The 25,293-nt window shown below is 49.8% G+C and overlaps 1 protein-coding gene across 2 annotated transcripts in view; it reads left to right on the forward strand.

Annotated features, from left to right (window-relative positions):
• The window catches only part of LOC144148985 (homeobox protein Meis1-like), a 383,179-nt gene that overhangs the window by 80,500 nt on the left and 277,386 nt on the right, over positions 1-25,293 (forward strand). For both annotated transcript variants that reach the window (XM_077680507.1, XM_077680508.1), the window contains exon 6: positions 12,688-12,966. In XM_077680507.1, coding sequence (XP_077536633.1) covers positions 12,688-12,966 — 279 coding nt within the window. The remainder of the gene's footprint in view (positions 1-12,687; positions 12,967-25,293) is intronic.

Below are 25,293 nucleotides of genomic sequence, written 5' to 3' on the forward strand. Positions count from 1 at the left end.
GAGGTTCCGTGAAGTTCACTGGCACTACCGTGTGGACTACACTCGATGATGAGGGCGAACTCAACACGGGGAGGGCTGGTTTCTCTCTTTAGTTTGTTTGTTTAAACTCAGTGCATCGTTTAGTCATTCTTTTGCCGTACCACATTAACGTCTCCCATCACTTTCTGTGTTTGCGGAGGAGGTGAAATCACCGTAATAATACACAGGCTTATAGACCGTTGTCTTTTTTTCTTTCTAATACTTCGGTTAGTTTATACAAACTGGATACTTTGTGCTTCACCCCTAGGGCTTTAAGATGTTACCTTGCACGAAGCTACCGGGTATTGCCTCCGAACTGCGAAAAAAGAGAGAGAGGGATGGGGCGAGGGATTGCTAAAAAGCCACGACAGATGCAATCGCTACAGCAGACGCGTTCAAAACTCCGGACCTTAATTACCCCTCGACGCTTAATTACCGTTTGCTTTTGTTTCTCCGCCTCTGCATAGGCGGTCGACGACTTTTAATTTGGGGACGAGAAAATGACTCACGCAAGCCTATTACGCTTCCCCGTGGCCGTTCTTATCTTTTTTTTTATGCCGAATGTTTTTTTGTCTTCACAATTTGTGGACGCCTTTGAAGCGGGGAGTGTTTGCCATTCGATTTTCGCAGCCGCGCCTTCTTCGAATTTTTACCCTTTTCGTTTCTTTTTTGTTACTTACGTCGCTTCGCTAATTGAATCCAGCGTATTCGTCGCCTGGGCGTGGCGCAGCGGCGATCTCGTTCGGCGGGAAGCCGGCCGTTTCAGCGTCAACTTGCAATTATTGTTCGCTGCACTCTGCTTATTTGCGCGACTCCGTCGCTGTTTTCTTTCTTTCATAACTCCGTATTCATCAGTTATAAACTCGCTGCGCACAGCGAAGGCTGTTAACGAACTTCTCTACGTGCCCGCACCCCTCTTCATCTTGATGAACCGGCTCGGCTTCTGACTTGTCTTGACTCGGCTTGGCTGCTGCTGCTGCTTCGGAAGGGAGTGCTCGCGCACCCGATCGTTTCAAAAGAGGAACCGCTCCCCGGTATCTCGGGGGTGATCTTTCTTTTCGTTTATTTACTCTCGGCGTCTTCTGCTCGCGTTTTTTGATCGTCTGCTGTGTAGGCCCGTCTGCATTCATATACACGCCGGGTCGGCGGGAGCTCGCGAATGAGATGAGCATTCCTATCGGAACTAATGACCTCCGCGGTATATTGCGGCAGACCCACCCACTCGCGACTCGGCTCTCTTCTTCTCTTTGCGTGTTTTTGCGCTGGAACAAGTTTGATAGAACGTTTTTAATCTTCTGCGCGATCTCTTTTTCCCGCCGGCTCCGTCTCGTGGGCATAGCAGGCCAGTGAGAGATGACGACGGCCTGCGGGGAAAACGAAAATAGGAGAGGTCGTCCCCGCCGGAGCTTTTAAACTTCCCGCGCCGGTGGTCAACCGCGGACTCGACACTCCAGAAGCGCCGAAAACGGTTGCTGGAGTGGACGGGCTTATTTCGGCATCTTTGTTGTGCCTCTTAACGCTGGGGGTTTCAGGCGTGTGAAGGGATGCGTTTACGTTTTTTGCATCGATTTAAAGCTGTGAGCAAGAAATTATCCATTTTCGGCTCTTTCATCGTGTGTTTTTTGTTCTTTACGTGCATTCAGTTGTCAGAGTCGTCTTTCGTTTGCGTTGGCGTTGTTTATTGCAGCGCCTCTTCCTATTGCAAGCTCTACTGCATCTGATTATCGTATATCTAACACCAGCTATGCCCGTTTTGAAAATTGCCGTTGATGAAAATGGAGATGAGCGCTTCATTAAGGACACGCAGATAAAAACCCCTGCCGGGCCACCACTACCGCGGTGAGATAAATGCTCATTGCGAGTGTCTTCTTTCCGGGGATATTCCTTTTTGAGGCTGGCGCTCCTTTTGCAGGTGGTCTTGTCGTTCACTCGCACGATAGGGACCCCCAACCGTACATTTCACGTTCCAAGCGCTTCCACAGTACTGCTCTCTGGGTTCTAACCTCAACAATGGAAGGAGAAAACAGAGTAGAAAAGTGCGAAAAAGGAACGGATATTTCTTTATACAGTTCAAGAGTACTCAGCGTCTTCGTGCAGCTTTCACGCTGACGAACGCGGTGAAGCGTGTCGTCTTGGAGAGGATGCGTGAATGGACGGGATGCGGTTATTTTTATTATTCCCTTATCCGGTTTTTTCGCTCCTTGTGTAGGCGTTCGCTTTTTTTACTCGTCTTTTGCAAGGACAACGACGCGCAATAATGTACATATGGACAGAAATAAGGGTCACCAGTCAAGAACGCCGAGGAAAGCAAAGGTGAAAAAGTGCTGAGTCATTTACTCTTCTTGAAATATATATTATATTTTAAGTTTGGAAGATGGAAAGGAAATGGCGAGAAACTTGCGCTCCGGGTTGGGCCTGAACCCACGACCTCCAGAATACCGGTCTGGTGCGATACCAACTGCGCTACCGGTGAGGCTGTGCTCCCCTCCACTTTCTTGGGTATTTATGTTAAGGTAATTGTTTCCTCATCGCGTATTGAGGAATGCTGATGCTGATTGAGGAATGCTGATCGTCAGGGGTGTTTAGGTGGTGTACTTCCGTATTCACGCGCGTATAACGTGCCCTTGCATACAGCCCGCACCCCCACTTTTAGTCTGCGAATAAAAAAAAAATTGTCGAAGCTTGCACGAACTCCCGCAAGGCTTGAACCATAACGAAGCTGGAGGACTCCTTTCTATGGAAACACTGAAGGACACACCACCACGCATTGCATTAGGTTTGAAATGGTTTATTTGTTAATTTGATTTATTGTGGGTGTTTAACGCGCCGACGCTGCACAGGGGGTGAGGTGCGCCGTAGTGAAAGCTCCAAATTTGTTTTGACCACCTGGGGATCTTTAATGTATGCGCACCGAAATCTCGAACACACCGGCATTTTCGCTTTTCGCTTCCATCAGAAAAGCGGCCGCCACGGCCGGGAATCAAACCCGCCTCCTTGGGCTCAACAGCACAAGGTCATATCCACTGAGCTTTGTTTACTTTTTCTGCGTGCTATTTAATACAAATTTGAATGAAATTATCATTTTAATATTATTAACGATCGCTATGATGGCATATTCACCTGCTTTCTACGTCAAAAACTTTGAAAGCACACTCCCTCACCTACAATATTTTTTAAATGGGTGACGTAGAGCGGGCGGAAACATCGCTTTAATGTTCCAAAACCAGCTTGTAATGCGAGTTTTCTGTGTGAAGAATATTCCGGTGATTCGAGAATTCCTCGTACAAAATGCCCTGTGACGAGTTGGCATTCCTGACCAGTTTACCTGTGACGAGTTGGGCTATGACGAGTGGACTTGGGACGAGTGGGCCTAGACCCGGTTCTCACATACCCGCAGCCTATATGCTGATATGGGATGCAGAGGAGAGAGTTTCTGATGTTCATCGCACGCATATTTGAGCTCCACACGCTCCCGAGGTACATCACCGTCCTGTACTCTCTCTCTCTCTCTCTCTCTCTCTCTCTCTCTCTCTCTCTCTCTCTCTCTCTCTCTCTCTCTCTCTCTCTCTCTCTCTCTCTCTCTCTCTCTCTCTCTCTCTCTCTCTCTCTGCTGCTGCTTCTTCGCGTGCGTGTGTGTGTGCACTTCATCTCGGACGAGCGTGAGCCTCGTGCGCGTGTGTGCGCGCGAGGGGGCTCCTTCTCCGATGAAGGCGTAGCGATGCCGGTCACGTCTCTCCATAGGCAGAGAGCGGTGGCGTCGTGGTATGAGAAGGCGTCGAGGGCGTCCAGTATGAACTCCGCGCGCGAAAAGTCGGTTCCCTTCGCTGCCGTGTCGCTTATTTTCGGCTTATTATTTTCCTCTCCGGCTTCTTGCATGCATGCACGCATCCACGGAGCTGAGAGACTCGACTCCTGGTCGTCGCTTGAATACTACGCGCCGACGCTCCGTTTCTTTATTTGCCTCCTTCTGTACTCCTTTGCGGTGTGTGGTACTTCTTAGCGAGGTGCTTCAAGACGAGGCGAAGTCCTTCGCATGCCCCCTCCCCCCTCCCCGACTCCTGCTGCAGTTCCGGCCGGGGTTCCTACAGGTTTTCCCTTATGCCCACTGCTGTTCCTCCTCCATTTCGTTGCGTCTCTCTCTGGGCATTCGTTTGTTTTCCGGGATGCTTCTCGATTTAGGAGGGGTGCGTGTGGGGTTCTCCGCTCTCGCTGCAGAGGAACAAGTTATGAGGAGAAGCGAGAAAGAGAAAACTGGTTCCAGTTTTTGGTTTGTTTTGTTTTTTCTGCGTTGGCTCATCCGTCTGGTGTAGCAACTGTGACACCGTCACCGTGCGGAGGCCCTGCAATGCGCGTATCATATTTTATCCGTGTATCCGTTTTCTTTCTCTTTCTTGTCGTGGAGGTATGAGGATGAAATATGAACTGTGGGATCTTGACTTGAAGTGGGAAGTGACGAAATAAAAGGGGAGAAGAGAAAAGACGCAGTGGATGATAGAGAGAGATATACAGTACTAAACGCGCACCCTCTCCACCTCCTTCCTTTCTTTCGCCCGTCTATTGGCTGTTTAAACGCAACGCTACTGTAAGATATGATTCACGCTAATTTTTAACAGCCGAAAAGGTTACCAACGTTTTTCCTCAGACGTGCAAAGCTTTCCTTTCGGGGAAGGTGGTAAGGAGAAAAGATGCCGCTGTGGTCTCAATGCGAAGCTGTTGTTTGCGACCCATACCTGACGTTTGTAAATATAGTGGGAGGGGGACTAGACGTTCGCTGCCGCAATGACAACAGTTGTGGACGCAATTAAAAGTGTCTTTTACTATCCAATGGCGGGTCGCGTCATTTGAAAGTAAAAGCCTTAGCGCCCCTTGTTAGTCTTAGTGCCGCTTCGTTAAAATGTACCTGTCCGATCCTTACCTAAACCTAGGCCAGCCCGGCTCTCCGTGAAAAAAACTGTACCGCTCACTTTGTCAAAAAATTAAAGCCGTTCAATTCAATGTTAAATGTGTCGGAAGTGCAGAGCAGTGATTCGCCATAATGGGCTGTAGCGCCGTCATCCGCTCACTGCTACCACCCAATGCAATTCAAATTTCCCTCCTTCGCAGTGCTCGGGCACCCCTGCCTGAAAATGCGCCCGCGAGAGTTCTGTTCTTTTTGTGCTTGCTTTTCGTGCCGCACATGCCGGCGTTGCACTGCCACTTTTTTTTTTTTTGCTAACTATCGTAAAAACCAACCCAACGAGTGTTCCTAACTAAATGAACGCGGGCGCGGCCAGTTCATTACGTATATTTTGCCTCAAACGTACCTGCACTTTTCCTTGCGTTAAACAAGGGGGATATGAGTGACAAGGGCCAAAGATGCACGAGTTTCGAACGCTTATGACTATATAAACCGTTTGGCTTTCGAAGCCTCTGGGTTACGCCGCGACGACAGCCGCTACGACGGAACGCCGTATGGCTCCACTTGGGTCGAGCGAGCGATCTACGACGACTAGGCGAAGCCCTAAAGTGCTCAGCACTTAAAGGGGGGGAGGGGGGGGGTGCTGGCTCTTACGTAGAATAGGTCAAGCCGTACATAACCCGTTGCGTTGTCGCAGGGACCAAGGCGTTGCTACATTTTGCACGAGGTCACTGGTTCGAGTCCCTGCCCTTGGCGCTCGTTCGTCTGACGCAGACAAAACATAAACGGCCCTGTGTCGAAATTTTCACCCGCCTGAAAGATGCTTAGGTGGTCCGAATTGATCCACCGGGGGAATGTCTCAGCTACGTCGCAGAAAAAAACGAAAAGAAAAACACGATCGGAACCTTCGAAAAATGCCATTAGCGACTAGCTGCCGGCTGCGCACGCGTTCGCACTCATGCAAACATTGAGGCCGAAGCGACAACGGTGACATTTGCCCTCTTTCCAAAGTCTTATCTGTTTGCTAGCGCTGTCGAAGGCTGCGCACACCGTCCGGAACGCGCCAGGGTATAACGGCGCCGGCCTTCCTCGTCACCCACAGAGTCGTCGTTTGGCACGCGAGAATAAACGAATGAATGAGAAGGAACGGCCGATCGCGGCCTCCACATTCGAGGCAACAAGGAGGTCAGGGAATCCGGCGACCCCTCGTCAATAGACAACGCGGCCTTCGGCTGTCAAAGAGACGAGCAGCAAGCGGTGACTCCAAGGGCGGTGTGTACACGCCGAGCTGGACGCCAGAGTGGCTGGCGCTCGGCTGAAGGCAAATCAGCCGTCGCGTCCGACTGACGTGCTTGATGGAAGCCTGTTGGAGGAATACGCCACCAGGAGAAAAAGGAGTAAAATGTGACGTACAAATACAAAGAAATTGGCGAAGCTCGCACTAAGTCGCGCAAGGCTTGCCATAGCGGAAATGGAGGATTTCTTTCGATGTAAGCACTGAAGGACACACCACCACGCATTGCATTAGGTTTGAAATTGTTTATTTACATGTTCCGTTGTCGCTTTTCACTGTGGTAGCAGTGGTAGTCATCGTCATGTCCATCGATATCGTCCTCTTCCTTGTGCATCACTGGCGGGCTCGGATTCTTTTTTCCGCAGGCTTTCACTTTCCTCCCAAAGCGGAACGCGTCAGCACACGCGGCAACCGTCTTCGCGAACTGGGCGTCTGTAGCGCGAGCTGTCTTGTGCTCGCCCCTTGAGGCCGGCGAACTGTTTACTTGATAGTTTTTTTTTTTTTTTTTTTGCGATCGCCACGCGCAAACATAGACGGCGCCGGGCGCTTCTCGTAAAACGCTTGCTCACGCTTGAGGTAAACGGCAGGAGTAACTGCGACGTGGGCTTTTCTGCATATGACGCCGCACACATTACATCCAGCAACAACAGCTCCGCTCTTAAAAGAAAGAAGTGTAAGAATAAGAGGATGAAAATATGGTGGGAAGGAAAAAGAGGGACAATTGTGGTTCCGGGACCGTATACAGCACTAGGCCGCGGTTCCCAAGAAAGACACCAAGTCCCTGACAGCACACCTTCACTGGCATGGGAGCCGTACCAAACATCCGATCCTTGCGAGGCACAGTGGTGACGCACTGCCGAACACCCTGGCTGTCCCGTGTCCGCACGCAGAGCCTGCCCCTGTTCCCTATATATATATATATATATATATATATATATATATATATATATATATATATATATATATATATATATATATATATATATATATATATATATATATATATATATATATATATATATATATATATATATATATATATATATATATATATATATATATATATATATATATATATATATATATATATATATATATTTTCTTTCTGTATTTCTTTCTGTATTTCCTAACGAGCCCCTCATTTCCTAACCATATTATCCTACGAAAGCTTAGCGAGGGCCTCGGTTGTGGCAGCCTTGATGCAAGGTAGCATAAGAGGGTTTCCCGCCAGTTACCCGCTTATGACAGGCTGTAGACGTTCGCGTCACGCCCCGGGGGTTGAAAAGAAGGTCCCCTTCTCCCCGTGTAGTCTGAGTGGCGCTGGCTACCACCCTCAAGCGTCAGATACAGTTGTAGTAAATATAAATACCCCAGAAAGTGAAGCAGAACAACACAGTCGCCCAGATAGCCGAATCGGTAAGGCATTCGAGATCTAATCGAAAGGCGTGGGTTCGGTCCCCACTCTGGGCGCGTGTTTTTCTTTCTTTCTTTCTTTCTCGCTTCAATTAATATGAAAAAAAAAAGATATATATAATTTCACTAACGGTAAAAAAAATATAGTACAACCATTCCCCTATGCCTTCTTTGGCGTTGTAGACTGCCCGCATTTCTTTCTATATATATATATATATATATATATATATATATATATATATATATATATATATATATATATATATATATATATATATATATATATATATATATATATATATATATATATATATATATGTAGTTGACAGCGGTAAGCAGCTTATAAGGGTTCAACGCCTACCGACTGTTCTCGACACGTCACAGACGCTCATGTCCCGGGAATTAAAAAGAAGGTTCCCTTCCCCCCGAAATGTCGGAGTGGCGCTGGCTAACACCCCAAGCCCAAGAACCAGTTACATTAAGACATAAATACCCAAGAAAGTGGAGGGGAGCACAGCCTCGCCGGCAGCATAGTTGGTGCCTTACCAGACCGGTATGCTCGAGGTCGTGGGTTCGGGTCCCATTTGGCGAGCATGTTTTAAAGACTTTTTTTTTCTTTATTGGAGCATGTTTTAAAGAAGATAGTCTTGGGCTCTTAAACGCCGAAATTTTGGTCTGTCTATATTTCTGTCTGTCTGTGGCTCGATTCAGCTCCCGGGCCAAAGTGAAACAGAAACTGCGCAATAGTCTTATGTACCCACAGCCAAATCTAAACGTCTAAGTTCAGTGTTAATGTTCATACTTTTGAACATTGTTGAACAGGAACGAGACATTACGCAAATATAATACAGAAAATCAAAACATGAGTGAAATTCACAGTGTTCATTTTCACGGATGCTTGGTTTTTGCGATAGCAGATGAAATACTAAATTAACTACGAAAACCGTCGCCTGCTGTTGCCTGCGCTACCTGGCGGCTTTTAAAAAATTAAATGGCAACAGCAACGAAAGGTTCTAGATAGTTTTTACGTTCCGCTTGGAACGCTCGTTGAAAGGGCAACGTGGTTCTGTAAACGTTGTAGTAGGGTGCCTCGATTCACGCGCATCTCCGCCGTACGGCAGCGCTGGTATCGCGGCACCCGACTTGGAGCACTGGAACGCGGTAAATTTAAATTGACTTGAGCAAACATTTAGCGTATTATCTTGGTAGGAACGAGACGGGAGAAGAACAGCATGAGGGGTGAGCGGGAAAGCGAAGCGAGGCATTTACTTGCTAGGGGCACCAGTCGACTATCGTCTTTCGTCGACATTTGCAACGAAAGGAGCAGATACGCGGCCAGTTTTACCCCACTTTCTTCCAAGTTTCCAATATTTCAAAATCTATACATGTTTTAAGAAGAATAAATCACTTGCCACTTTTTCCCCTTTGCCTTCCTTGGCGTTCGGCCTTATTTCTGTCTTCATTCAACGAGCCCCTCATTTTCCATTCTGACGCGTTGTATTATAAACACCGAAATTTTATGTTATGCGCCTCTCAGCAGCAGCCTACACCTGTGGCTCCGCGGCACGGCTCTCGCTCTGCACTGCCATTCCGCATAGGGTCCTCTGCCTGCCGCCTTTGCCTCATCCGTATGCCCGTGCACGCTCTCTCATCGTCCTTTATTTTATCGGGGCGCCTTTCTTTCACTTTCTGCTGACCTTTGACCTCCTCCTTCCGTGGCCCGATATAACCGCAGGGCCACTTGGGGAAGAGATTTCGACCGCGACACGACGCGCAGACACCCGAACGACCAGACCTACAACACTCCGCCTTTCATCGAACGCGGCTGGGAAAAAATACAACCGCGTAGCTCCGCTTCGCTCCCCTATCATCGCCTGAACCCCCCTCCCGTCCCCCGCTCTCATCTCTGCAACTCCGCACTGACCACAGCGAGTAGTCCCCCGCGCTCTCTTCGAATTCTGGCATTGCGCACCGCGGGGACAGTTTCCGATTCCATTTGGGCGAAGAGACACTCTCTTTGGGAGCCGATAGCCACGGTGCTTGCCGCTCCGTTCGCGAGGCCTCTTGTGTTTTAGATGTATGGGCTCCCCTGTTGGGGCAGTGGGCGCTTTATCTAAACGCCACCTGCCTTCGACACCCTTATCGTCGCTGCCGTTCGAAGCCACCCCGGGAGAGACACCAGCTCTTCGGCTCCGCCGGCGACGCACGGGGGGCCTAATGCAAGCGGGTCTGGTTCCGTGGACCCCTGCTGGAATACGTCTTCGGTCAAGTCGGATGCGTACGCCGTGCTACTGCTACTTTGGGGGATCCATCCGGTTTCGTCGCTGTTGACAACTGGTTGCCTCTCGGTCGAGCTTCGTGAGTGTGCCAGACTGATCTGGAGACGGTTATGGATTCGCTCCGGTTATTCGAGCGCGGTATGGTTGTTTTGATTTGATTGTGGAGTTTAGCGCGCCGACGCTCTCTCATCGTCCTCTTCGTTTGACCTGGGCTATGAGGCGCGCCGTAGTGGACGGATCCGCATTAATACAGACCACCTGGGGATCTTCGAGGTGCGCCGAAATCTCGAACACATGGGCGTTTTTGCTAGTTTTCTCTTCTGTGTGATGACAGGTTAGGGATGTATTCGTGTCAGCGTAACTCATCAGGTAATCGGTCCCGCTACTGAGAAACACAACGGCACGTCATTGTAGTCTAGCCAAGCCTATACACAAGTTACTGTAAGTGCAAGCTCGGTATGGCCGAGTCAATACACATGACACTACGTTTTCTACACTGGTGTAACTCCGGTGTAGTGTAACCAAGGTTACGCCTGTTACACTGCGTATTGGCTGGGCGTGGCCAAGCCAGTGCATACGACGCTACACAGGTTGCACTAATTCAGCAATTGTAGCCAACCTTAGTCAGGCGTAGCCAAACCTACACCAATTACACGGAACGCAGGCTCGGTATGGCTAAGCTAGCGCATGCGACGCTACATTGTCTACAGGGGTGCAGCTGCAGTTTATCGTGACCCTACACTTCCGAATTTTGTCCCCCCCGTTACGTGTTTGAAGAGCAGATCATCCCCACGTTAGGTAACGAGTAGGTAGTGATGATGATGGTGTTATGACGACGACGATGTGACGTGACGTACGTGCGCATGGACAACTTCTTGCTCGGACCGGCAAGCGCGCATACGTCAAATATTCGACGATAAGAGCGATGTCTTCCCTTCCAGTGCTGTACCATCAGTGACCCTCGCAGTGCCTACGTGGGAGGGGGCAAAAGGGAGGTGTTGCAGAACTCCTCCGCCGCCACCTTTCTTTTTTTACGGCGTCGCTTACGTCAGCTATCGTTCCACTTTACACCGAGGAATCATGTATCGTGTCATCAACCCCTCTTTTGAGCCGTGCCGCCGACGCCGGCTTCCTCGGCCAGAGTTTAATCGCTGTTTGTGGCATAAACATCGCGTCTTCTTCATCCTTTCATATCGTGCCTTGAAAAAAAAAAAAAAGCTGTGTCTGAGCACACCACGCGAAAGGCCGCGGCGCCGCGATCAGACGGGGAAATAGGTTTCTGAAAATAAAACACAAAACGACAAATGACGCTCCCCATAATGGCCGATGAGTGCTGGTCGTGATAACAGGTGTATGCGGACGCGCGGAGGTCTCGGATTTCTTCGAGTTGACTGAGACGGCGGGGAGAGCTGGGTCACTTTCACTCAGTGCGGATAAAAGGTCCCCCGTGTCTTCTTAATCGCTTTATTATTATTTTTTTATTTTTTTTCTTCCATCGGAAACGAAAGGGAGACGGCCACTGTGAGCTTCGCAGAGGCATCTATGATAGCGACTGTATATATATACTTACGAAGCCGGAGGTATGGAAGGAGGAGCTGTCGATTCCTTATATAAGCGCCCGATGTGTTGCTTTTATGGCGGATCGCTATTGCCGGCACGCGCGTCTTACAGTCGAATTCGCCCCGTAATCGTGTCCCAACCTTCGCCCATCCTTCTTTACCTTCGCCATTTTCTTCTCATTTCGCTTGTTTGTTATCTGCTGCCTTAAATGTCCTCTTTCATTTCTTCATCCGTCGGCCGTCTACGGTTACTTTTACGTCCCCCTTCATCGCTTTCGTCTAATCGTCTGTGTTCATTTTTTTTTTTTTTCAATGTTTCTTATTTGTCTTTGAGCAACGAGTGTGGATAGATGAGTTCATGAAAGGATCGTTTTTGGGCGATGGGCGGCCGTGGGACGAGATGATAGGCGTCTTGCGAGGGTGTGCGTATATGCGGCGACGAATCTATATGCACGCGGTGTACGCAGCATCGAGAAATCAAGCTAATGTGGTTTTCCATTTGACCCGAGGAATGTCGCGGTCGTTGTCGAGGGATTTCGGTATGCCTGCCTGAGGAACGGCTGGGGCTTATGACCCCAAAGACGGACGTGGTTTTGACCTGTCTTGTGTCATGCACTCCTGCGCTCATTATCGTTATCGTACTCGTTATCGGTTCCATTTTGACATTACCCTCTAAGGGAAGCAGATGACCATTAACGTGCACTTCTGCTCTCCAAGCCGTTTCTCCTTCGCATAGTGAAATTTTCGAATCGGACGCGGATTTCAGGGATAAAAAATGAACAAGACTGGCAACGTATATCAAATTGAAAATCGAAAATTTGCACATTCCTCCCCTCTGCCCTAGTATAAAGCAACCAGTAATAGCTTCACCTGACACCCAAACTAGCGGACCTCTGTGTTGTGGCTCCCTTCCCCCTCCCCCTCCCCTCCCAACACTGGCTTTCAAGATCATTTAGTGAACGGCGACTTTTTAGAGCCATACACTTGTCGCAAAAAAAAAAAGAGAGAGAGAGAGAGAGAGAGTAAAATGCGCCTTTGCGTTCATGTGAGGACGTAATGCAAAGCCATACTTGGCGTTTGGTTTACAAGATTTTGTCCGCGACATGTGTGCAGTTCAGCGTGTTCATATGCGCTCCTTTCCCGTACCCTTCGTTGCGGTGTTTTCAAATGTTCCCGCCATGTCGGAGTCCGTCTCTGACCGGGCTTGGCTCGTCTTGTCTCGCCCAGGTGCACGAGCTGTGCGACAACTTCTGCCAACGGTACATCAGCTGCCTGAAGGGCAAGATGCCCATCGACCTGGTGATCGACGAGCGCGACAGCAAGCCCGGGGACCTGGGCGACAACAACAACAACCACAACAGCAGCGGCGGGGGCTCAGGGGGGGGCTCCGGCGGGGGCTCTGGCGGAGGGGGCGGGGGCGGAGGCGGCGGCGGAGGGGGCCGCGGACACCACAACCCGGACACCACGGGCCACAACAGCACCGACAGCTCCTCCACGCCGGATCAGGTGAGCCGTCCACCCGTCTGCGCACGCGCAATGAGCGGTCTGAAGGGGGGGAAAGGGGGGGGGGGATGAGCGGACGGTAAGACGGATAGCTCTCTGTCTCTCAGGTGTGGCGATGCGTGAACGTATACATTCAACTCGGAGCCCATTCAGAGTCTATGGAAAGCGAAATCACTCGGCGAAGCCTTCAAACTCAATTTCGTCATGGCTGCACATTCCCGTGATTCCTAATCTTTCCCTCTCTCTATCTACTCCGTGGAACAAAAACAAAATGCAATCGAATAAAATCGTAGTCGCGCACGAAGCTCCAACCACACATTAACAGAAAAATTATCATTTCACTCCCTCTATTTTTGTGGGAATAAAAGCACCGAGTTACAAACACACCAGAAAATGAGAAAATGTTCATTTTGTTATTGAATTTTAATGTTGACCAGAATTTAGGGGAAATCCTCAAGGCGGAGTAAGTTTCCGCGAAGGAAAGTTTGACATCCGCCTCAATGCATAAAGGAAAACTTTGCTTTGTAGCCGTACGGCTGCATTGAGGTGGATGCAAAACCTTTCTTCGGAATTGTAACATCCCATTCATTATTGTGAGGCGGATCTTTACATTTTTCCCATCAATTTCGGCTGCAGGCTGGTTTTCAACAATGCCCTTCTTCTTGGAGCTTTGTGAAACTTCGTAGTCGCAAAATTAAACTTTCTTTTCCATCTCCTTGCCTGCTTTCAGAAAACAAGCCCATGCTTCATGCGGCCCTTTCCGCTTCCTCATGAGCGCGAGAAGTGAGCTCTCGTTAAGGCTCCCCTGACCTACCTTACAACCATTCCCAAGCCCTTGACAACATTGCGAAATGCGACGATAGCTTCGCTGAGCTCGCATATTGAATTAGTCAGGCGCATTGAGACAGGCTTGTGATGATGTCCTTTCGGCCTCTTCTTCGTTCTTGTCCTCTTTTCAAAACCTTGCGAAAGGTTGTCTTGCGGCATAAATTTACTTAGCTTTCTGGACACGGGAGGGTCAAGCGTGGAACATCGTTCCAATTCGAATCTACTCGAGCGCCTCCTACATGTCGCGGCGGTCTGCAAGCGCGGTTAGTACTTACGCAAGACTCCATGCCTGCGAGACGAGAAAGGGTGAAGCCGGAGGGCGAGGAGGGGACGAAGTGTAGGTTGTTGGCACGGCTTCAGGGCGGCTAAGCAGAATCCGCCCCCACCACCACCACCACGACGACGGCCGGCCTGTTACCAGCGGCACTTTCGGCGGCGGTGAAAGGAACACGTGTGGCGCTGACCTTGACGCGCGATCCCCAAGGTCGGCGGTCTGTCTGTGTGTGTCCGTCGGCCGCCCCGCCGAGCGCCCTTCTTATTTGGCCCGCTGGCCGCGTGGGAAGCGGCGGACCGGATTTCGCAGCGTCTGCATGACACGCACACACACACACACTCCCGCCTTCTTCATGGAATATCGGCCGAGCAGCGAAGATCCGAGCCGCTTCTCTTGAGGCGCGACGGCGACCCAGAGAGAAGAAGAAGCCAGCGCCGTCGGAGGAGACGCTCGGGCGACCTGTCCTGTGTTACTCCGCCCGCAGATTTATGTCTCTGCGCGCGCGAACGTATTCCTCGCGGACCCGTTTCTTTTATTTCGTCATAATAACGGCAGGGAATAAGTTGGAAGGCGCAACATTTGTCCACCGAGAGACGTTGGAAGAGAGAGAGAAAAGAGGACAACGCGTTTTTCATTCGTTTGGTCCTCTCCGTGTTGTGCGTGAGTGAGCGTTCGTATGCAACTGGCCCACTTCCCCGCGAGTTATTGCCCCAAGGATTCGGCGACCGATGTACCACTACTCGGATAGAAACTGGCTGGTTCGCACTGGGCGATGACCTGAAAAAAAAAAGGGGGGGGGGGGGGGGGCTGCCTACTGTCCCCGCAGTCCCCACGCATTCGAGGGCGAACCCAAATATTTTGCTGAAGAATTCAAGGGTGAGAGTCATCATCATCATCAGCCTGTTCACGCCTACTGCAGGTCAAAGGCCTCTCCCATTAATCTCAAATTATCCCGGTCCTGCGCCAACTGTGACCAATTTATCCCTGCAAACTTCTTGATCTCATCCGCCCATCTAACTTTCTCCGACATCCGACATCCGGACCCCCCTCTGGATTCACCAATGGGTGCAGCAGAGCAAGCATGCTCTGTCGAGGTAACACAAGCGGCGCATTCCAGTTCAGCTTGGCTTCCAAAACGCCGCCGGTGAATCGTCCACTCCGTCGCTATGCGTGCACAGCAGTGCAAAAGGTGTGATTCCTGTGGAGAGCCCCGCGTCTAGCCTCGACGAGGTGGCGAGATCGAGATCGCGGTGGTGTGAGAGAGAGTCTGCGCCACATACCTGGTGGTTGACCGACGATCAGAGCACGCCCTCTAAAAGGCGGGTGGCTGTCGCTGCTTTGGGACGGCGCTAACCTGGGCACGCTATCGTTCAATTTAAAGCTGGCGCGCGGTCGTCGCCGTCTTCGCCGCGTCACCTTTTCTTGCCGGAGGCGTTCCGCGGCACGCGCGTTTTTCGCTCTCTCCGTCCGGGACGTGCGCGCGTTTTTCTCACGTCTCGAGGGCGAACATCGTTGTTCGCTTCTGCAAAGATTTTTCGCCTCGTAACGACGTTGAGGCGGCGTCGAATCGAATCAGGTCGCGCTTGCAAGGTGTCGCTCGGGGTCGTCTGGCCTGGTGCTGAGGGCAGTTTGTGGGCAGGCGTCTGAGTAATAATTAGTGGCAGTACGAAACTTCATTGAGCCAATAAGGGGGACTGGTTCGAATCTAAGTGATGATCGGGCTACTGATGCCCTAGATGCCAGAAGTTGTGGACGTTCAGGTGGTCGCAGTAATCATTTTTTCCCACAGCTCATGTAGTAGGAGGGGGAAGGAAAGGGTGGGATGTTGGGGTTATGCGCGCACTCTAATAAAATGTGGGCTAGTGTGCCGGACTTAGAGCAGGTGAGTCCGTGGTCAGTCTACAATGATAATCGAGGAGCCGCACTTATTACTTTGTTCTAGGAACTTGATGAATGACGACATGTAGCGGGGAATTCGTCAATATTTGCGATATTTCTTGTTTCTCGGGGGCTACTAACGCCCTTCGGGGCCGAAATGAAGCTGGACGAGTTTAATGCTAGATAGTTCAAGTAATACGAGGACGGGCTTCATTTCATTTATTCAATTTTTAAGGGACCGAAAGCATTACACAAGGGGCCGTTCATCGAGGTTAGCACAGCGTCATAACAACGTAACAATACGAAAGTGCACTCTCATTGCAAGTAATAAATGAAATATTCCTGGTCGCCTTAAAACGCAAAAGAAGTTTTTTTTTTTCTCTATATGCTTGTGGGAGGGCGAGGGGTTAGTGATGCACCCTTACCAAACCTGTCCAGCTCTTCGATTCAAAGGCAGATCAAAACACGCGCACTTTCAGCCAGTTTCATTATCGGACCACCACGTTTTCCGAACTTATAGTCGTGCCGGGAAATAAAAGGACCCACGCTCGCCCCACCCCGTCTATTGCGAGTCGGGTATGCCTCCGCCGACGATTACCACTCACATTTCCGGACGCCAAGAGCGCCCACGTCGCCTCCGTGGTCTATGAGGTTCCTTTCATCCGCGTTGCCGCTCCATCCATACATCACTCGCCAGCGACGAAAACTGCAGTAATCGCTGAATTCACCCACCTAACCCCCGAATTCCGAAACCCTGGCGCAGGCTTATATTTAGGTGATTTTGTGTTGCCTGCACCCGTTCCTATATCGCAGCCTTTCTCTAGCTGAGCAACGGGACTCACATTATACAGTTACAGTTGAACCTCGTTATAACGAACACTGATGTAGCGAATTATCGGCTATAGTGAACTAACTGGAAACATTTGTTGGTCACGCTTTATTTCGGTGACACTTGTTCTTTTATAACGAAACTAAAACCGTGAGAGCCGCGCGCGATATCTGATATAACGGTGAAATATTTGACCAGGAGTCTGAGAAGCTACTTGAAAAAAAGTATAAAGGTACTTTCGTTCGTGGACACTGTGGAAAACTTCATCCTGCTGAGTGCTGTGAGTAGCCACCAGACGAAGATCACATCCTTCATCAAATATATAAGGGCGCAGGCCTGTTTTCTCAAGTGAACTTTGTGCTGCTGTAATTTCAAGTGTTCATGCTCCGGTTCACTGAAGTTGAAATGCAACAAGGAGAAAGGTAAGGGTTACGTTGTGTATAGTGGATTCGAAACCTAAAAAGATGCATTTCTGTATCAAGTATTTTTGGGCGAGCCCGATTTTCGATTTGTTAGAGCCGATTTTTACCTGTCCCGTTAAAACGAATATCGGATACAACGAAGTAATTTGTTGTCCCGATACTAGTTCGTTATAACGAGGTTCGACTGCGCTAACGGGAACACTGGACGAAGTTCAGTTCTCACGTGACGGCGGGAGGTTTCCAGAGTGCGTTTTTTTTTTTTTACTGCGGAAGCTCTAAGTGCAAGGTTATCCCGGGATTCTCGCCTGAAGATCGTAAAATCCCGGTTGCTATGGCAACAGAGATGTGCTGTGCGTACATCAACGCCTCCTACGCCGCGTACCTAAAGGGCATGCATGGAGCCTTGCTTGTAGCAGCTCCTACGAGGTGGCTAACGCGCCCGTCCACTTGCAAAGTTGGGTATGAGAACTCACACCTGTCAATGCGTTGCGATGAGAACTGTAGTTATATCCGAGATATCTTCTTAATTAAGTCACTGCTCGCGTATCGTAGCGACTGCAGACTCATGAATGAAAATTCACCTTTCTATGATGGCTGCTCGTGTCCAACAGTAAACCAGCGCGTACGGCAAAACGCTCCCTGAAGGTACGTTGCAGAAAAAGAAAAAGAAAAATTCTTTTAAGAGTGGTCGCAGCCCTACCGCGAGTGCACGCTCGCCATGGTGAATTGGGGAAGGTTAACCGCAACAACCCAATAAAAACAAATAACAACGGTGGCCGGCCCGGCAAGTGCGCATAGGTGACGAATGACAGACGAACGAAGGTGAATAGCTTTGTCAGTGAGCGTCAAATGCAGTGCGAGCCAGTGCAGTGGCGTTGGAGAGTGGGCGACCATTGAAAAGAGACATATATCTGTTCACTTGATAGAGGGATGAAATCAGGGAATTGGGATCAAAGAATAGACTAGCTCATCGCAGGAGAGGAACGCCTGGAGGAGCATAAAAGGAGATGCCTTCGTCCTGCAGTGCACACAAACTGGCTGATGGTGATCGTGAAGACGAAGAGTTAAAAGCAAATATAGCGCTGACTGAGAGATAGGTGAGCACGGGCTGGTCGTTATTTTAAAGCCGGTCGTGGTCTTATGCCAGTATCCGCTGTCCACGAGGGTCAGGATTATGATCATCCTGGATGGAGAGTCAGAGGCACACGCGTACCTCTGCATCCTCCGGCCGGTGCTCCAGTAAAGCTTCCACCGTTAGAGGAAAACAAAATCGAAGCCCCTTTCCTACGACAAAGCTGGTTAAAACGCGAAGCTAGACTGCTCCGACCGTGTCATAGTGGCACCTTATAGAAGAGAAACCGAGATACAAGCTAGTGTACAAACAAATGTACAGCACCCCCGGACACTAATGGAAGAAATAAATTGCCCCTGCGAATAGGTTCCCATCGAGACCCCCACACAAATGTCGCAAAAACTCTATGTAGAGCTGGCACTTTAGAACGCGCACAATGAAGTACTTGCAGCACATAAACAAGCTTTGCGACAAGGAAGACATTACAAACCTGCGCACGCGCAAACACAGAAAGTTCTCGCCTCATCCATGCCCGCGAGGCTCGCTTGACTTTTTGGAGTGCCAATGACCAATGCGGCTCGGTGTTTCGTATTTGGTGCAAAGGTACACCTAGGTATTGAAGTGCATCCTTATCCCAAGTAATGCCAGCAAATAAGGAGGGTTTCGCACCCCATTCACCAAACCGAAATCCCTTTGTTTTTCTTATACTCACAGCCGCTCCAGACGCGTCAAAAAACTGCCTGGGCAGATTAATGGCTTCTTGAACACTTTTTTATGAACACAAAAATAGGCAATGTCATTCGCGTAAGCAAAGACCTTAACCTCGCAGGATAGTGAGGAAAAACACCGTACTCTTTGACTCTGCTGAATACTCAGGCACAGAGTCGAGGTATAAATGTCTATTCATTGGTCTGACAATTGCCGTTTATGCAATCAACCTGAAACCATTGATCATTGTTTTGTTTTGTGCCGGGATGCGGTGTTTTTCTGGGATGTGTTGCAACGAACTCTTAAAAAAGGACATGGACATTACCCCTTATACAATTCGTTTCTTGCCTTTTCGAGATGTTACTGGCGTGCCCTATGATATATTTGTTGTGATGGGATTGTATAGCTTGTAGAAGTGCCGCATGACGGACAGTCACGCGGAACCCCCTGCCCAACGAAGTCATTTTTTCGGGAGCAAGCTGCGTTAATTGGTACAGAGCATTTATGTGGGCAAAGTGACCCACCAGAATGGCTGCATCTGTTTGACACGTGCGTCTGCTTGCCGGAGTTTTGACGGACTGCTTATCTTAGCTGCAGTGATGTGCATCTTCTTGGATGACTCATAACTTTTGTCAGCTCTAATAAGTTCAGTTTTCTATGATGTAAAGAAAAAAAAAAGACCGTGTCAGAGTGGCGTAAGGGGATAGACGATGGCTTCAGTCCGTGAGTAGCCCAGTTTCGATTCCCACAACAGGACGCGTTTTTTTTTTTTTTAGAGGCACCTGACGTGTCTTCGCTTGTAATCGTCATCATCATCATTGTTTTGTAAAGCTCACTATGTAACGTTGGCTTTCCTGCAGTGCGTTTTGGCGCGACAGCGAACGCCACCAGTGACGCATAGAAAGCTTCGCTTTAATTCTTAAGACAGGGAGCGGAGCGAATAAGGCTCCACAGGGCGGAAATCAGTCTAAGACGGTGTGGCTGGGTGGAAAGATAAGTAGAGGCTCGCGTTCGATGCAAGTCGGATAAGACGGAGGGAACCCGGTGGTTAGTCACGCACCGCGTCGACGACTAGGCGTGTTTTCAACGCCCCACCGCAGAAGCCGTTTGTCACTCCGAACGCGCCTCGATGAGCGCGTGCTCTTTCCTAAGCGCTCAGTACCGCGATATATCTTACTCGCGCGGGCAAGTCCCGGCTCCTGGCAGGCTTCCTTACCTCGCAAAGGTGGCCAAGTAGTCGTCGCGACCTTTCAAACTTCCCGCGCGGCCACCTACCACGGAGAGATGCATTTGCCGAATGAAAAAAAAAAAAGATAAAGGAAATGAAGCAGTAGGTGGGGGAATAAGGGCATAAAGCTTCCATCGGAAAGTAGCAACGTATGCGGGTGAGGAGAGGGAGAGGGGGATTGGGAATTGGCGGAGTCTAATTAGGAGCCATTACACGTTTGCATGTAGACCGCCAACGCGACGGCCGCCTTACAGGAGAGATGCGTATTGCCCGAGCGTGTGCCACACGGTACGAGAAGGTTGTGGTGTCATTCCGCTCCAGGAAGTGACCATTTTTTGACTCAATAGCGCGGGGGGAGAAGTGCCCGCTGCATGCAAGGCAAAATGGGGGGGAGGGGGGGGGGGGTACGCGAACGTATATCTGTCTCCACACCCGCCGTCGGCGTAATAAAGATAAGTGTAGCCCTGTCCGGGAGTTGTTATTGCGGTGGCTTACGTGGCTTACTACTCGCCGAACGACGACATGAGTTCCACTGGAGTGGAGGGGGGGTCCTAATGCCTTTATTCATAAAAGAAATCGCTCGAGGCAGGTGAAGAAATGCAGGGCGCGAAAAGGCAGGTCATGCCATCCTCAAGAGGAAACAGACATCGTTCTGCGCGCTGTGTTGCTCTATCTACCCCGGACAGTTGTTGAGGATGTGGGGGGGGCCTGACGAGTGCGGATTGCGGGCGCCAGTATTCCTCAGCGCGGCGGATGAGGCGTTAGTTTTGTAGGTCGTTTGTAGGTGCGGTTCTATCTTGCGTGCTGCCGCCTGTACGCCACAGGTTAGGCGCGTTCGCCGGGAGAAGTTAAGAGGCAATGTGTCGTCGCCCGTAATGGCTGAAGAGAGGGAGGGCGGGTAATGAAGAGCGGCCGCTCGTTATGCAAATGACAAACTGCGCGAGACTGCCGCCGGCAGTACTGCGCGCGATATGCGCGTTTCTAGTCTGTTATTTGTTTTAAGTTCGTTCCACTTGTGGGCACTCGTTTTACGTTCTTCTTTTTATGGACTGCGCTCCGTTCTATCCGACTTCCATGTCCCACTTCGTGGTACTTCTATGCGCTGCGCATATATGTCATAATCGTCACCGCAAGCCTGTTTTGTGCCCACTGCGCGATGAAGCCCTCTCCGATTCACCTCGAACCGCTCCTACGCCGCACTGTCCGTGCGCATTCTTCGCCACAAAATTTCCTTATCTCTCACCCGTCATCAAATTATTGATCTTCCCGTACATCTTGTCCCTTGTAGCCTTCGACTTGCCGTCATCAGGGCAGTGACAACTCTTTTTGAAACATTAGCAGCGTTCTAAGAGGCACTACTTTGTACAAAGTTTTCTTTTTCTTGGGTTCCTACGATGAAGGGCTGGTCCACCAGCCGAAACGTTAGTAAAACATTAAAACAGTGTTCTTGTTTTTAATGGTGAGGAAAACCTTTTAGTAAATATATATATATATATATATATATATATATATATATATATATATATATATATATATATATATATATATATATATATATATATATATATATATATATCCGAAGCAAGAGCTCCTACTGTTCCCCGTTTTTGTTTGTAAGCATGGATTACAGCTCCACCGCAAATGACAACGGAGGTGCTCGCCACAAACGCTTGTAGCTCCAATGAACTGTACAGACACAAACCGCAGAGGCATCCAGCGCCGCTGGTCTTAAAATTTCTCCTAGGTCCATCTCCTTCCTCCGTCTATCCGAACGGCAGCATAGCTTCGCGTCTGCGCAAACTCCGCATCCTCCGTCCACGTTCGCCCAATGCGGAAATGCCGTCGGTTTCTTTCTCTGCGCCTGCGCGGGCGAGTGATTAGGTCATACCGGTCGGCCCGAGCTACTAACTATACGCGTGCACCCGGGGGCCACGATTGCCGATTTCCCTGGCGCGTCTACCGTCACGACGTCTTCATTTGCCGACTACATAATTGCCGGCCCGTTTCGTTTCCTTCGCGCCGCCGACTCTGCGATCGTGTCTCTGCGTGTATGCGTAACGTGGTCATCGCAGTCGTTGAACTGGCATGCCGCATCCGTCCAGCCCCGGGGCGGGTTGATTACGAACCGCGCGCGTGACCTTCGCGGTTTGTAGCCGTCAGTTTTCTATCGTAGATCGTGATGTATACCTCTGGCTGTAGCCAGGCGTATGAGAGGGGGAAAAAGAAATCTGTTATCGTGCACGTACACGTCGCGCCATGTGCGTCTTCATCATCACGACGTGGGTGAGGTAAAAGAAAATGAAGTAAGCTCACACTAAGGCGTGAGACTTGAAGGTAGCGAAGCTGTACGAAACCTTCACGACCATCACAATTGTTTGAGTCCACGATTGCAGCCGATTTGCTTCTTCCTCGCTGCCGCAACGACTTTTACTCCATCACCGTTGCTACAAAAGTGTGAGCTTCTCTCCTTTTTTTTTAAGAAGTGATAATCGTTGGACATCACCTTGGAGGGGCGTACGCTGTGACGACTCTCTCTCGTTCCGAGCAGGTGTTACCACGATTACGACAAACGCTGGAGATCTTTCTTCTTTTTTTTTTTTTTTTTTTTTTTTTACAAGTCATAGCCAATCTCCCTAAGTGGGTATGCTAGGCTTGACAAACGTGCGCCGGGGACGCTGGGCGGTCGCCGGTAGGCAGGCACACACGAGCGCTCGGCATTTCTTTGGCTTTGCCACTCGGCAATTTCTCCGTATTTTTAACTGCGGACACGAAAAATCACGATTTGCTAAACTGCTCCACTGTTAAAAATCGTTTCTCCGCCTTCGCGGGTACACCTTTCGTCGTGGTGCAGGGCTGAGAGATCGGAACGTTGTTCAACTGAGCCGGAAGTGGCAGTTTCAACTTCCGTGCTGTAGGTAACCTATGCGAATGGGTGGCGTTTCGGGTTCTGTGCGTTGCCCTGTTGGGAAGAAACGCTACTGTTCCTTGTAGTTCCCACCACTACTATCGTATTCGTAATCGTAATCGTCGTAATCATCATCATCAGCAGCAGCAGCAGCGGCCGTAGGAATGTCTCCTGGGAAACTGGGGACCCTCCAATTATAGTCTCAGCTGCTTAGTAAGTCGTTACGAAAGCGTTAACGTCACAATGCCATCCTCATAAAAGAACGTACACTAACCCTCAAAAGCAATCAGCGTCACGTCGTCGCAGTCTTCGTCGAGGCGGTAGATTAAGCGAGAAGCTATCGTATCTGCCGCCGTCGCCTTCGTTTATGCGTTGCCAGTCAGCATCCAACGCAATCGTGAAGGACTCCAGCTGTCGACCATCATAATTTTCGTTGTCGTCTTCGTCGAGGAGTTGACAGTCAACAGTGTCACGTTGATGATGATGATGATGGTGATGATGAGAAAATGGTACATATCCACACAGGGGTACGAACCCGCCGCGGGAGCCAGGAGTTGTGTCGTTGCGCTGCTGAGCCCAAGGACGCGGGTTCGATTCTCGGCCACGGCGGCCGCTTTTCTGGTGGAGGCGAAAAGCAAAAACGCCCGTATGTTCGAGATTTCGGTGCACGTTTAAGATCTCCAGGTGGTCAAAATTAATCCGGAGTCCTCCACTACGGCGCGCCTAGTCGCTTGCGTTGCGTCGGCGCGTTAAACCCCATAATCAATGAAACCTAGGGGGACTGGGCGACAAAAAAAAAAATGGCTTAGATTGCGAGTACGATCAAGAGGACCAACAGCCTGTCACTTTTTTTTACCCCTAATTCGTGCCGTCTTACCGGTATGTAGTCTGTTATTCCGGCAGAAATGCAAGTTTCCCATAGTGTGCTTTGATACACATGAACGGCATAAAACGTAAGCGATATCTGTAGCCAATACGGTATTTCCATGCATGGATTATGGTTGTTCGCGCAAAAGATCGGTGAGTTAGGTATAGACGTTCACAAGCCACAACAGGGGAACTCTTACGTCATTCAGGCGACTCCTCTTTACCGTCACAGCTTGGAAACTTTTGTGCGTGCCTGAACGGATCTATGAACTCTAATCTTGTAAAACACTCACACCAGCTGCCGGGATGCCGTGACGAGGCGAAGTACCCTTAAATCGGTGGTATCCTGGTCCGCTCGGGGCTGTACATGACGCGAATACAATCACCAAACCCCAAACCGCCTTTCAGCTATGAAGCTCCAAAACTGTCCACGTGTTCGCCACTCCAAGTTCGCGGTTTAGTCTGCCAACAGTGTGCTGAACAGCCAACCTGGGGCGGTATTCTCGAGTTTTGTCCCTTTTGCGTCCCTTTCAAAAGTGTCCCTTTTGGCGAGCCCTGATTGGCTAAAAGCAAACAAACGGAAGTGACGTAACGCAAGCGCGGCAAACTAACTGTCACCTACTGCCGACGCCCACTGCTTAACCCAGAGTACGCCACGATGAAAGGGACGCCAAAGGGACGTTTTCAAAAGGGACAGCCCCTGGCTGGCTTATTCGTTATAGCGCCGAACTTACAGATACAGATACCCTGTCCCCTGGTGAGGGGATCCGTTACGTCGTCTGATCGTGGTTTTATATCAAGGCCGAGAGCATTGCCGCTAGTGGTGCTGTGCTAATTCACAACATATTAGATTACGAAGTCCCAACGAAAAACGGGAACCGGTGCCAAGGTACAGCTTGGCCACAATTTTTTTAACGAATTTCTTGAAATTACGAACAAAGGTCCCTCTGCCTTGTAAAAAGAGCTGCGGGCCCATGTAAATCGGCCGTTGTGCGCAGCTCCATTTATTAACTTGTTCTTCTTTTATTATTATTATTTTTTTATTATTATTATTATTATCCCCCCGTAGTCGCCTGTTGTCCTAATGGTTGCTCGGTTTAACGAAGTTCCCGATTTAACGACATAATTTGCGAGCCCCGTGCTTTCACTAAAATTGAGGTTCCACCGTGTTCGACGGCGCTCCAGGAATTGTCGCCACTGTGCTGTAGAAGCTCTCGGTGGACACGACGACGCTGCCCGATCTACGATGACGTCCAGCGAACGTGTAAGGGTTGACCAGCTGTGTGTGCGCAAGCGGCAATCGGATGGGGGGGGGGGGT

The sequence above is a fragment of the Haemaphysalis longicornis genome, unplaced genomic scaffold (assembly GCF_048455015.1).
Source record: "Haemaphysalis longicornis isolate Haplotype H1 unplaced genomic scaffold, Haemaphysalis longicornis Haplotype H1 scaffold_8, whole genome shotgun sequence".
Classification (NCBI taxonomy): Eukaryota; Metazoa; Arthropoda; class Arachnida; order Ixodida; family Ixodidae; genus Haemaphysalis; species Haemaphysalis longicornis.